Genomic DNA, 12,143 nt, shown 5'->3' on the forward strand with positions numbered 1-12,143 from the left:
AATTTACTGTTAACTTTTAAAAAACTATTCATTTCTTTGATCAAAGAGCATGTCATGAAAAATTTCCGTTAAAGAGCTGGACTGAGGACTTCCCTGGTGGCTCAGATGATAAAGAATCCGCCTGCAATGCAGGAGACCTAGGCTCAATCCCTGGGTTGGGAAGATTCCCTGGAGAAGGAAATGGCAACCCACTCCAGTATTCTTGCCTGGAGAAACCCATGGAAAGAGGAGCCTGGTGGGCTACAGTCCATGGAGTCATGAAGAATCAGACATGACTAAAACGACTTAGCACAGCACACTCTGTTTCATGACTTTTTTACAAAGCTATTAGTCCTGATAAATAAGTTGTTTAGTTCAGAGTCTTATCTCACAGGATCAGGTTATTTCCTGGAGCAGACAGCCAGTTTATTTTTACTTGGTCTCAGTATTGTCTAATGCAGCACTGGGAAGGTGTGGCTTGCCCTGGAATTGATGAACCTGGGGACAGGGAGTTAGATGGGTTTCCTGCCAGTCCTGTTAACAGAACTCCAGGAGAGCAGCAACCAAGGCACAGTCTTTCTGCAGCCCTGCCACCTAGCAGAGGGCCTGGACGCGGTCAGCACACAGCAGGGGCCTGGTCCTGCATGTGTGTGTCCGCACCCCTCAGTGGCCCAGGGAGCCTCTGGGTGTGGATGCACGTTAATGTCTGGGAAGCTCCGTGCTGGGCTTGGCTGCCTGTGGGGGCCTCTGGGGGTTCTGTTCAGCAGTATTCACAGAGCGCTTCCTACGTGTCAGGCAGGCAGGTACTGCAGGAAGGCCTCCAGATATCATCCTCTGCAAGAGGACAGGCGTGTAAACAGCTCGCGACAGCAAGGGTATCAAAAATGGACTGTCTTTCTCAGTCCTGGCGAATGAGTTCTGTGCTTGAGTCCAGATTCAGCAGGTGTGTGTGTGTATAAGGAGCCTTCTCTTCCCTGTGGAACTGCAAGCATCTGCTTGGCTTCCCCAGAGGCCCTAATGACCCCCTTCCTGTCCTTTCCGGCGGCAGATCCTGACAGCAAGTGGCGACGGCACGTGTGCCCTATGGGATGTGGAGAGCGGGCAGTTGCTGCAGAGCTTCCATGGGCATGGGGCTGACGTGCTCTGCCTGGACCTGGCCCCGTCGGAAACCGGGAACACCTTCGTATCTGGGGTAAAGATCCAAGGAAGATCTCTAGGAGCCCTCTGTCCACCAGGGAGCGTCAGGGTGCACTTCCTGTCAATCCGTGGGACTAGACGGGACACCCCTGGAGTGGGGCTGAGATTCCTTGGCTGAGTAGCAGAGAGTTGGCATCCAAGAGCAGTGGAGACAGCAGCCAGGGCACCAGGCAGCTCAGGTAGAAACAGCAGTGAGGCATAGCCGTGGTGTGATCAGGGCTTTGGCACCAGTGGGACACTCTCCCTCCCCACCCCTGCCAGCCTCCAGCCCCTCCAACTCCCAGGCACAGGGAACGGTGTGTCTGAAAGCTCAGAGTCGGGCAGGCAGGCCACCATGGCAGAGGAGCACCACATGAGGAGTTAGGACACCTGGGACCAACCTTTGCTGCCTGACTCCACATTTCATCCTTTGTGAATTGTGCGGAAGGCACAAGAGCATTTGCCCCCCACCTCCCCATATATTCTACTATATTAGGAATAGTAGAGGGAAGAGTTTCCAGTGTGTTATGCAAGTAGGAAAGGCAAGTATTTCTAGGACATCTGGGAATAAATGTGGAGAACTGAGCTGGCTGACCCGACCCTGGTCCTGTCTCATCTCTGTGAAGAGACAGTGGTGGGAGGGGACCGAGATGCAGACACCATCTAATGATGTTTGCAGCTGGAAGACATAAAGGCCCTTTGTTCCAAGCTGCCCACTTCTTAGTTCTGGACCTCAGGTGAGGGTTGTGAAGCCTCTAATTGATTTTCTTCTTGGATATTTGGCCCCATCTGTGTAAGTTTCATTCCCGTGTCTTTGTATAACTGTATTTATCTCCAATCAACTACGCTGTTTTTTCAGATCATTGATATCATTATAGATCGTATTGTCTCTTTCAGAGTATTAAACTTCGTGGTTTAGGGTCCTCCAAAGATTTGAAGATACTCTGATTCCTTTGTCCACATTCTCAGTAAAGATGTTGTAGAGTTGAATCCCTATTGCAGGTCTTTCTGAAACATCAGTGTGGTATCTCACCCACCCCTTCCTCTGAGTTGAAACCAACAATCTAATTTTAACCCATTTTTCCTTCTGTTTGTCCTTTGAGAGTCTAATTATACTGCTCATGCTTGATCACAGACTGCTCTGCAGAAATTTATCAAAATGCTCCTAGGATCAGGATAGTATGCATACTATTGGTGTTCATTTTATAAGTGTTGAGGTGGATACCCAGGGAGGTGACTTGCCTGAGCCACCCAGCTGACTGTGGGCAGCCCCCTGACTAGGCTTCTGGGCTGCAGCTGGCCAGGAGCACCTGGCTGTCCACCTGTGTTCAGACTGCCCCACACACCTGAGGCAAGCCTGGGAGGTCCCACCGTACCCACTGTCCACTCGCCCTCCCCTCTGGCCTTATGGAAGCAGAGATAAAGAGGAGGGGGAAACATGAAGAGAAATGCCTAGGAGGAAGGGGGAGAAGGAGGCCCTGGAGAACTTGCAGCCATTTAGAAAGATAGCAGAGAAGAAGACATGCTAAAAAGGGTGTCTGGGTACCTTCTTTTGCTCCCCCTACCCCAGGACCTAGCTCTGACCTCCTGAGGTCAGAGGGAAGTAGCCTTAAATAAAGCTAGTCTCAGAAAAAAAAAAATCATGTTGTCAGAGCCATTTACTAATGGGAACTGAACGATCTCTGTGACATAACCAGAACTCATACCTGTCTGTGGGCAGTCCTTGCAGTAGTCATAACTCTGGGTAACTTGGCGTTTGCAGGGATGTGACAAGAAAGCCATGGTGTGGGACATGCGCTCTGGACAGTGCGTGCAGGCCTTTGAAACACACGAATCTGACATCAATAGTGTCCGGTCCGTGAGTAGAATGTTCACATTGCTTCTCTGTTTTCTGCTGTCTCCCAGCCTGGGCTGATACTTAGCCTCCAGCCTCAATTTACTTTGCTGAGAGGCTTTTCCAGCAATAAGAGCTGATGTGTGGTGAGACTGAACGGTACTCCAGATTTCTTGGAGAATTTCAGTGTAATTGCACCAGAGGCAATGGCTATTTCCTGTCTAAACGAAGTCAGTGTTTTTTGTTCATTCATTCAACCAGTATTTATTAAGTACTTATCTGCTGAACATTATTCCAGGAACTGGGAATACTGTTTTAAACAAGATAAAATTTTCTACTTTCCTATAGGAGACAAACAAGACAAAGCACAGATAAATGTACAGTGTACAAAGATACTGATAAGTTCCATTGAAAAGTAAAACAGGGAACTGTGATGGAGATAGGTTATTTCTTTGACTGGTCAGGCATCTCTGAGAAATTGATGTTTAAATTGAGACCAGGATAGTGAAGGAGCCAGGCTTTCAAAGAGCTGGGAGGAGGATCAGGGAGATGAGATGCTCAGGGACCTAACAAAAGGCCAGGTGACCACTTGAGGTGGCTAACATGATGCATGTTTTGTCTTTAAAAGATCACTCTGGCTGCTGTGTGGAGAATGCATTATAGGGGGATGAGAATGGAAGTATTATGGCCAGTTAGAAGGCTGTTGTGTGAGTTCCAGATAGAAATGATGATGGCTGAAACTAAAGAAGACACTGTGAGGATAGAAAGGTTTAGAATTGGGAAGGATTTGAGATTTTACCCTAATTCCAGACTATCAGGTAAGGCTGCCAGAGTTTTGTGGATGCTGGAAAAAGGCATAAGATTCCTGGGTTAGAGATGAAGGACAGTTGATTACTAATAGTGATGGTAGTAGCTCTGCTAGTTATCCAAGCTCCAGTATCACAGGGTGACATGAAAAGGACTAAATGACACCTGGGCGTGCAAGGGGTTGCATTTCAGGAGGAGAACCCTGAGCTCAGGGAACCCGAATCTTTTATAAGGGACAGTAAACATTGATCTGTTTGCGGGAGGGTTGGAAGCAGTGCAGGGAGAAGGCAATGGTTGCACATGGATTCTGGAGTTCTGTCTTGGGCTAGCCAAGCTTGAGATGCTACTGTATGACCAAGTGGAGACATCAAGTAGGTAGCCGGATCTGTGAACTGGATTCCAAGAGAGAGGTCAGGACTTAACATATACATTTGAGACATGGCACCATCAGGACAGCATTTAAAGTATAACCACTGAAGAATCTTCATTATACTTAGAGGAAAGCACTAGACCTATTCCCCTTAAAAGGTAGAACACAGTAAGAATAATTAGTTTATTAGTAGAAATGTTAATAAGAATTTTCTAGCTCACCAACCTTAAATGTAGGAAGGGAAAAAACTATCACTTTTTGCAGATGTATGGAGATTACCTAGAAAATTCAAGGAAATAATTTGAGAAATTACTACAGTAGATGAAGTTATTGAGATACAGGATAGACTATAAAGCCACAAAAATAAATTTCTATATATTCATGAAATAACAGGTTAAAATTGCATATTCTCTCACCCATGCTGTTCCCTCAACCCAGAACCCTCTTCTAATGTTCATCAGGTCTCAACTTACAGTACCCTCTCTCCAGAAGGCCTGATTATTGAGGAGAGGGTGACTGTAACAGTAATAATATCATTTGTTGCATGCATTTTATCTGGCCCCATGCCATGTTTTTTGTGTATACTGTCTTATTCAGTCTTTACAATAGGAAATGTGCATTATCCTCCTCACTTTCCAGATGAAGAAACTGAGGCTGGGCCAGTTGAAGTCACTTGCCAAAAATATCCCCTGTAGTGAGTGGTCAGTGCAGTCCCCTTTCATTCAATTGCAGTGTCTGTGTTTATAAGCAGTGTCTTATACCTGAGCCTTTGGAATGGGGTATGTGATCAAGGGAAAGTAAGGATGTAGGCATCTGCCTGTGTTCAGTGTCAGATACAAATAGACATATTGCCTCATTTATCCTCACCAACACTCTGCAAGGCCAGTGTCAACTGTCCCATTTACAGAGAAGAAACTAAGGTCGGCCAGTGGGGCCTTCTGGCTGAGCCTTCATTTCTGGTCTCTGTAATGAGGAGTCCTTGTGTCCCTAGAGTCCAAGGGCCCAGCATGGGACGGCCTTCCCAGAGGCTTCTGATGGTCACCCAGGATTGGGAATCACTGCTCTAAGTGCCTTCTCCCCACACTTCCTCTCTGCAGGTACTACCCAAGTGGAGATGCCTTTGCTTCAGGATCAGATGATGCTACGGTATGTTTAAGTCCTCAAGAGCTTTTCCTATTTGAAGGAGAGATATGCTGACCTAATTTTATTTTTCAAAAATAATTGTTTTCCTGATTACAGAACTGATATGACTTCTATAAAGAAAACTTAGGGGGAAAAAACTAAATTTTGTTAATCATTCTACACAAGAAAAATCACAGTTGAGTAAATTCCTTTTTACTTTTTAAACAAATGCTGTTTTATAATTTGCTTTTTGCACTTAGCAATAGATTGTGAACATTTTCTCATGCCAATAAATACTTTCCTACATTATATTTTCTTAACGATTGAATAGTTTTCCATATTATGGATATGTCATCATTTACTAGCCAATCTTCAATCTGGGGACATTTAGGTTTTTTTAAGGATTTTTTTTTCCCTGTTAAAAACTGCTATAAGCAAGTATTTTTGGTACCTCTCTTATTTTTTCCTTAGGATGAATTCTTATACGTAAACTTAATGAGTCAAAAACTGGCCTAATTTTAAGGCTTTTGATACTAGTTGCAAAATAATGTTGACCTGTTTTTCAGTAGGCACAACCTTATTATGCTCTCAAAATAGCAAATATCTTATTAAATAATGAATTTCACCTTAGTTGGCTATTGTGAAACAAATTACAAGGAATAGATTGAGAGTTTGATAATAATGAAAATTTAAAACTTCTGTATGCCAAAGAATATTTAACAAAATACAAGGGCATACATTTGGGGAATTTTAAAAGCTTTCCTTACCCTTTGGAATTTCTTGGAAACAATTCTAAGGATTTCATCCTCAGCTATTCTAAGAAAATATTAAAGATGCATATAAAGATTTTGATAGCAGAATGATCATGGCTTCCTCATAATTTTATTTATAAAAGAGAAAAATTAGACACAATCAAGACACTTAGCAGAGTATGGCTAAGTAGATTCTGATATATCCACATGAGGAATATAACAACCACGTTAATCCTATTTTTTGAAGATTATTAATGATATTTTAAAATGTTCATAACATCATGCTAATTGAAGCAATAATGAAACATCCACCCCATTTAAATCCACACATAAAACAGATTAAGACTGGGACTTCCCTGATGGTCCAGTAGCTAAGACTCCAAGCTCCCAATGCAGGGGTCGTGGATTTGATCCCTGATAAGGGAACGAGATTTCACATGTTGCAAGTAAAGATGCTACATGCCACAATAAAGATTGAAGACCCTGTGCGTGCCACAACTAAGACCTGTTGCAGCCAAATAAGTAATTTCTTTTAAAGTAAATTAAGACTGAAGGAAGTAGCCAGGTGTTAGTAAATATCTGTAGGATTTCCTTCTTTATGCATTTCTGAGATTTTCTGAATTTTCTACAGTGAACACATATTCCTTATCAGAAAAAAAAGAAGGCTTACATTTTGTTTTTTGTACTAAAGAAATCTGCATTTGCTGTTTCTTCGAATCTCCAGTACTCCATGGAGATATAATAAGAATTGAGATTGAGGAAGAAAATACTGAGAGAAAACGAAAGGTTTTCGCCTTGACCCTCAAACCACACAAGCTACCGGCACCTGCCTGTAGCTCTGTGATCATTGATGCACCAAACAGGCCCCAGAAACAAGTGCCTCTTTGTCTTCTTTGTCACCCCAGTGTCGCCTCTATGACCTCCGGGCAGACAGGGAAGTTGCCATCTATTCCAAAGAGAGTATCATCTTTGGAGCTTCCAGTGTGGACTTCTCCCTCAGTGGTAAGATTTTCCTAGGACTGTGAAACAGGAACTCAGAGAATCCATCAAGCTTCCCCTCAGCTGAACTTCTTATGGCCCCATGTGCTAAGAGTCTACACCTGCATGGGTTTTCCTCCAGTGCATTTTTGACAGCACAATTTTGCCCAGCCTGAAGCAGCTTCCCCAGCCCATAAATGAAGGCTGGGCCCATCTCACACTCTTCTTCAGAACAATGATATATCAGAACTCCATCTTCTGTGCCTTTAGGCGTTTCCTCTCTAGCCTTCCATTTTCCCCTTCATACTTGAAAAGGGACTTTTTTCAGAGGTGGAGAGAGTGAAGTGAGAGTCTCCTTCTTAATGCCCCAAAGCTCATGTCACCTCTTTCACAGCTGGAGAGGCTCCCAGGGAAAGTCAGGGCAGCACTGGTATATTGTGTCAGTGGACCATTCAGTTCTCCCAGACACCTTCCAGTCATGCAGCTGTGCCTTTGTGCTGCTGCTGCTGCCTGGAACATCATTTTCCCTCCCTTCTCTGCATGGCAAACTCCTATTCAACCCTCAAAGGCCAACTGAAATAGTGCTTCTCCCATAGTATCCTCTTTGATCCCCTTTCCTCTATGATCACGTAGCACTTTACACGTAGCTGAGCACTTCCATTACAGACCCTTCCACACAGCGCTGCCATGATACATGAGTCAGCCTGCCCACCATCACCCTCCACAGGGGCCAGCAACTGTGCTTTCTCCTCTTTGAATCCCCAGCGCAAACCACAATGCCTGGCACATAGTGGGCACTAAAGCACTGTTTATTGAATGAATGAATGAATGAGCACAAGAAAGAGAGTCATGAAAAGAAAAACAAAAGGAAGGAACTGGTTGAGTAACCATCTTACCTCTCGCTTTAAGGTCGCCTGCTGTTTGCTGGATACAATGATTATACCATCAACGTCTGGGATGTCCTCAAGGGGTCTCGAGTCTCCATCTTGTTTGGTCATGAAAACCGTGTTAGTACTCTGCGAGTTTCCCCTGATGGGACTGCCTTTTGCTCAGGATCATGGGATCATACCCTCAGAGTAAGAGAGAAGCTTTTCTACTTTACCGCGTGTGTGAGAGCAGGAGTGATTGGTCTTCTTGAAAGCGGAGAGGTCAGAGTAAGCCAGGATGGGCCTGGGCAGCCAAAAGAGAGCTCTAAGTTCAAGTCTATAGCCACAGAGGAATGATTTGCCTTGGGAGGTAGTGAGTTTCCCATCAGTGCAGGTATTCCAGCACAGATACCCTAAAAGTCTGATTCCAGCCTGTGACAAATCCAATTGCCAATCTCACCTCCCAGGAGCACCAGGGTCCTTATCCCAGTCACAGACCCCTGTGAGGTCCACACAGAGGCTTCAGGAGACCTATGAAGTCCATGCAGTTATATGCTAAATTGTGTATATGTGTGCATTTTTCCAGGAATAGTGTCCTTATGGCTTTATTAGATTCTCAAAGAGCTCCATGACTGTATCAGGTGTTGGCTCCCTAGAAATTCCACCAAAAAACTGTTCAGCAAGCAACATTTACTTCACTGTGGAAGATCACAAACTTGACAGTCTTATTAGCATTTCAGAAGGAGAGAGCAAAGGCAGATATTTATCTGCCAAAGGTTTTAGGGGTCTGATTGAAGGTAAATCTTTTGATGGAGGGACTTAAGTAGGATTGAACAAATTTGGGGCATAGCTTAAGATTGTTTGCTGGACACAGGGTCAGAGGAGGGAGAGAATTTCAAAGACTGTCTAGAAAAGTAGCTGGCCATTTGATGCTGCATATTATCCTAAGAAGTGTGTGTCATTTCTAAAATGAGTAATTGAATAGTCCAGTCTTAGGATAAATGGATTTTTTCAAAATTCGAGAAATAAACAGTGAAGTTATTTGTGATTTCATCATCCTGGGCAAGAGTTTGCTAAATTAATAAAGCCATGTCAGTATACCCAGAGAGCTGGATGCATACAGAGGATTCCGGTTGTCAGTCTAAAAATAACCATTCCTTAGCAAGGGGGCCACAGATGCCCTTCAGACAGTTAACTAAGGGAGTGGGAAAGCGAGGGGCAAAAAAGCACCTTTGAGTTGCTAGGAATGAAGTATTATCCTTCTAAGACCTGTGAGTGCTCTATTTTGGATGCAGTGTGTATGTTTGTGTATTATAGACTTTGATTTTCTCTCTTTAAACTCATTTTACAAATGTCAACTGAAAAACAGACTGAAGATTATCTGTTTGTGTCTTTGCAGGTCTGGGCTTAATCACAGTGCACATAGGCACCTGAGAATAGAATCTGAAAGCATCACATGTAAATATATCTTACTTCTAGAGGGTCTGAGAGTTTCTTGCAACTTGGCTTCAAGTGAGCAACTCCGTGACTGAAAGTTCACCAAATGTCTCCAACATTACTATTAAAACCATCACCCTGGAAAGATCCCAGTATGAACCTCCATCACTATGAGAACACCTTCCAGTACAGTGTTTTTCATTTTGAACATTTTTGAAAATATATCTGTTTTTAAGATTATTATAAATTATACTAGTCTCAACTCATTCTCTAGTCCTGGTAGAATTCTGCTATTCCCAGTAGAATTGACCATTTACTATATTCCGTTTTGTTTCCTAGAATCAAGTTATTTTTAGGAGCACTTTAAGAGCTGATTTTTCTCAGTGTACATTCTGACATTTGAAACCTTCCCCAGGAACTGCTGATTTTAATGGACAATGTGAGGACCATGTTACTTGGTCTTAGAAGAAAATTGCAATCCAGATGTAATGAGACAAAATCAATTCTTTTACATGTGGTTTTATTGTGAAAGTATCCTTTTCAGCCTTGCCTCCTCTTGTCTTTTTTTTCCAGGTAAAACATTTCCATGTTACAAAGGAAGCAGAGATATGGGTAAAATAGGTTTGATCTGTGCATCTTGTGACGGTGGTTTGTATCAGGAGGGCGGGACATTTTCTATCATTAGAGGGAAAAGCTGAGTGCTGTTTGGGACACAAACGCTTCTCAGAGGAACCAAAACCTTTCTGTGTGGGAACAGAGGATAGTAAACTTATTTGAAAACCTGTTTGTGGTATTAGATGTATTAGGATTAGTAGCATCTACTCAGGCTAAAGTGAATCTTGTCCATATCAATTATACTCGTATTTATTGCATTGCAAGTGTAATTACATACACAGATTGATAGCTCTTGAATGATGATGTCTTTGCTTCACTTATATGGAGGAAAAAACATAATATCCTGCCTTTATTTAAAATTCAGCAGATCCTTCTGGACGATACCAAGTGCTTTAGTTATAGGATCCCTTATTTTCAAGTGTAGAAGCTTATCCTTTGTTTTAGAAAACTCCTCATTCATGAAGACAGCATGCAAACTTAGGGAAATAAAAGGTCACCTCAAACCAAAAACCATTCCTGGGTGAGGCTTGCCCTCTGGGTGGTTGGGTCTGCCAGGCCATGTCCTTGTGGTATCCGAGGGCTGTGCGTGCTGAGTTCCCCGGATCCTCCGTCCCCTCTCATGGCCCTGCCACAGCCTGGCCCTTCTCCTGATGGTAGTTCCAGCTTTGCAGGCCCAGCCCCAGGCTCTGCTGCTTGCAGAGGCCCTTCCAGACCTGGAGCCATCTGATAGGCCTAGGCCTAGTGCCCCTGTAAACCTCAGGGGGTGCACCAGGCCCACCCACAAAACTACTCATTCAGATATCAAAATGAGTCAGAAATTCCCCAGGCCAGCTTTTCCATAAACTCTTTTAAAAAAACATAATGGTTATATTCAATCATTTGCCAAGAAAACATTTACTAAGGGTTTTACTACACAGTAGGTCCTGGAGTAGAGAGAGACAATGTGAAAAGCCCCTACTCACCTCCCCCAGTCTGCACCCCCTCCATCTCTGCTGCTCTACCCACCCTGAGAACAAGAGAGAAGACGGGCGGGAGCAGAGCCCAAAGGGACAGCCTTCAGCACCTTCTCCATTCTGCACAAGGGCTCAGGGGAGTGGGCAGCAGGTCCACCCGGTTCCTGCCAACTGCTGAAGTGCTGGCCCCACAACGTGTCCTGTGAAATCCCCAAGCTCTGCTCCCAGAAGGTTCTCCCAAGTTTGTTCCTGGGCTCCTAGTTATGATACTTCCTTCCCTGTCTCCCACAGACCCTTCCATGTGTCTGCAGTCTGACCTGGGCCTCCCAGAAGTGAAGGAAGACAGGGCAAAGGAGAAGTCACTCAGGCTCAAGCAAATTCAAGGTTATATATTTGGAGAGGTGGGAGGTATTGTCAGTATACGTGCAAAGTAGTCCCTAACTTTACAATCAGAAAAGTGATTTTCAGGGCCCTAAGAAAGTATTCCCTCCAACACTCACTCCCATGGGCATTAAGCCACCTCCCCTATAAGTATTTAATCTCACTTGGGTGTTGTTTAGTATTATTATTGATGAAATACTTGGTTGGGAATATACCAGATTACATGGAGATTCAGGGATAAACTTTCGGTAATAAATTGTATTTTGCATATTGAAAATAATACTGAGTGGAGTTTGTTAATCAGGCTTTCTTTTTTTTTTTTTAGAGGACTAGGAGGCAAAGGTACTAAACCATTGTGGTGAAGGGGCCAAACAGATGTGCCCACAGGTGTGCACAGCCTTGGACACCCCCTTTCCAGCCAGAGAAGAGAAAGGTTAGGCAGAGAAGGGGTTTAACAAGGAGGTGTGTGATGACAGGTGGTGTGGGAAATACCTGTGAACTAAAACCAAGGCAGCTGCTTTGAGGGAGTGGGCAGCTGGCCTCCCAGAAGTGGGTCTGGGTTCAGGGCTCTGGAGTGAGCCCCGGGCCAGAGCAGGCACCCATTATTCACTTCCCTCTTCCCATCCTGGGCCTCCTCCACACCCTTCCCTGGATTGTAAGTGACTTTAAAATAGCAAAAGTTGTGAGGGCCCTTGCAACCTGGCCTCTCCTAGTTACTTGGCCATCTGGCTAGAAGGTGAACCTTCTAACACTTGATTGATCTTAAGAGGGGGACAGCATGGGGACAAAGGTTTAGACCGAGCTTTTCCACCTTTACAGGATATATAATATCTAAATGCCTCTCAGCCTCAGTTTTCTCATCTAGCAAATGGG

At 44.1% G+C, this 12,143-nt stretch overlaps 1 protein-coding gene across 2 annotated transcripts in view; it reads left to right on the forward strand.

Annotated features, from left to right (window-relative positions):
• The window catches only part of GNB5 (G protein subunit beta 5), a 33,027-nt gene extending 21,480 nt beyond the window's left edge, over positions 1-11,547 (forward strand). Inside the window, exons 6-12 of one of the 2 annotated variants that reach the window (XM_043471966.1) lie at positions 1,028-1,171; positions 2,918-3,009; positions 5,264-5,312; positions 6,946-7,042; positions 7,928-8,094; positions 9,284-9,342; positions 9,895-11,547. In XM_043471966.1, the coding sequence (XP_043327901.1) occupies positions 1,028-1,171; positions 2,918-3,009; positions 5,264-5,312; positions 6,946-7,042; positions 7,928-8,094; positions 9,284-9,295 (561 nt within the window). In that variant the 3' untranslated portion in view covers positions 9,296-9,342; positions 9,895-11,547. Of the gene's footprint in view, positions 1-1,027; positions 1,172-2,917; positions 3,010-5,263; positions 5,313-6,945; positions 7,043-7,927; positions 8,095-9,283 lie in introns of both variants that reach the window. The other variant, XM_043471965.1, reaches the window with a different exon arrangement.
• The last annotated feature ends 596 nt before the right edge of the window (positions 11,548-12,143 follow it).

The sequence above is a fragment of the Cervus canadensis genome, chromosome 6 (genome assembly GCF_019320065.1).
Source record: "Cervus canadensis isolate Bull #8, Minnesota chromosome 6, ASM1932006v1, whole genome shotgun sequence".
NCBI classification, from domain to species: Eukaryota; Metazoa; Chordata; class Mammalia; order Artiodactyla; family Cervidae; genus Cervus; species Cervus canadensis.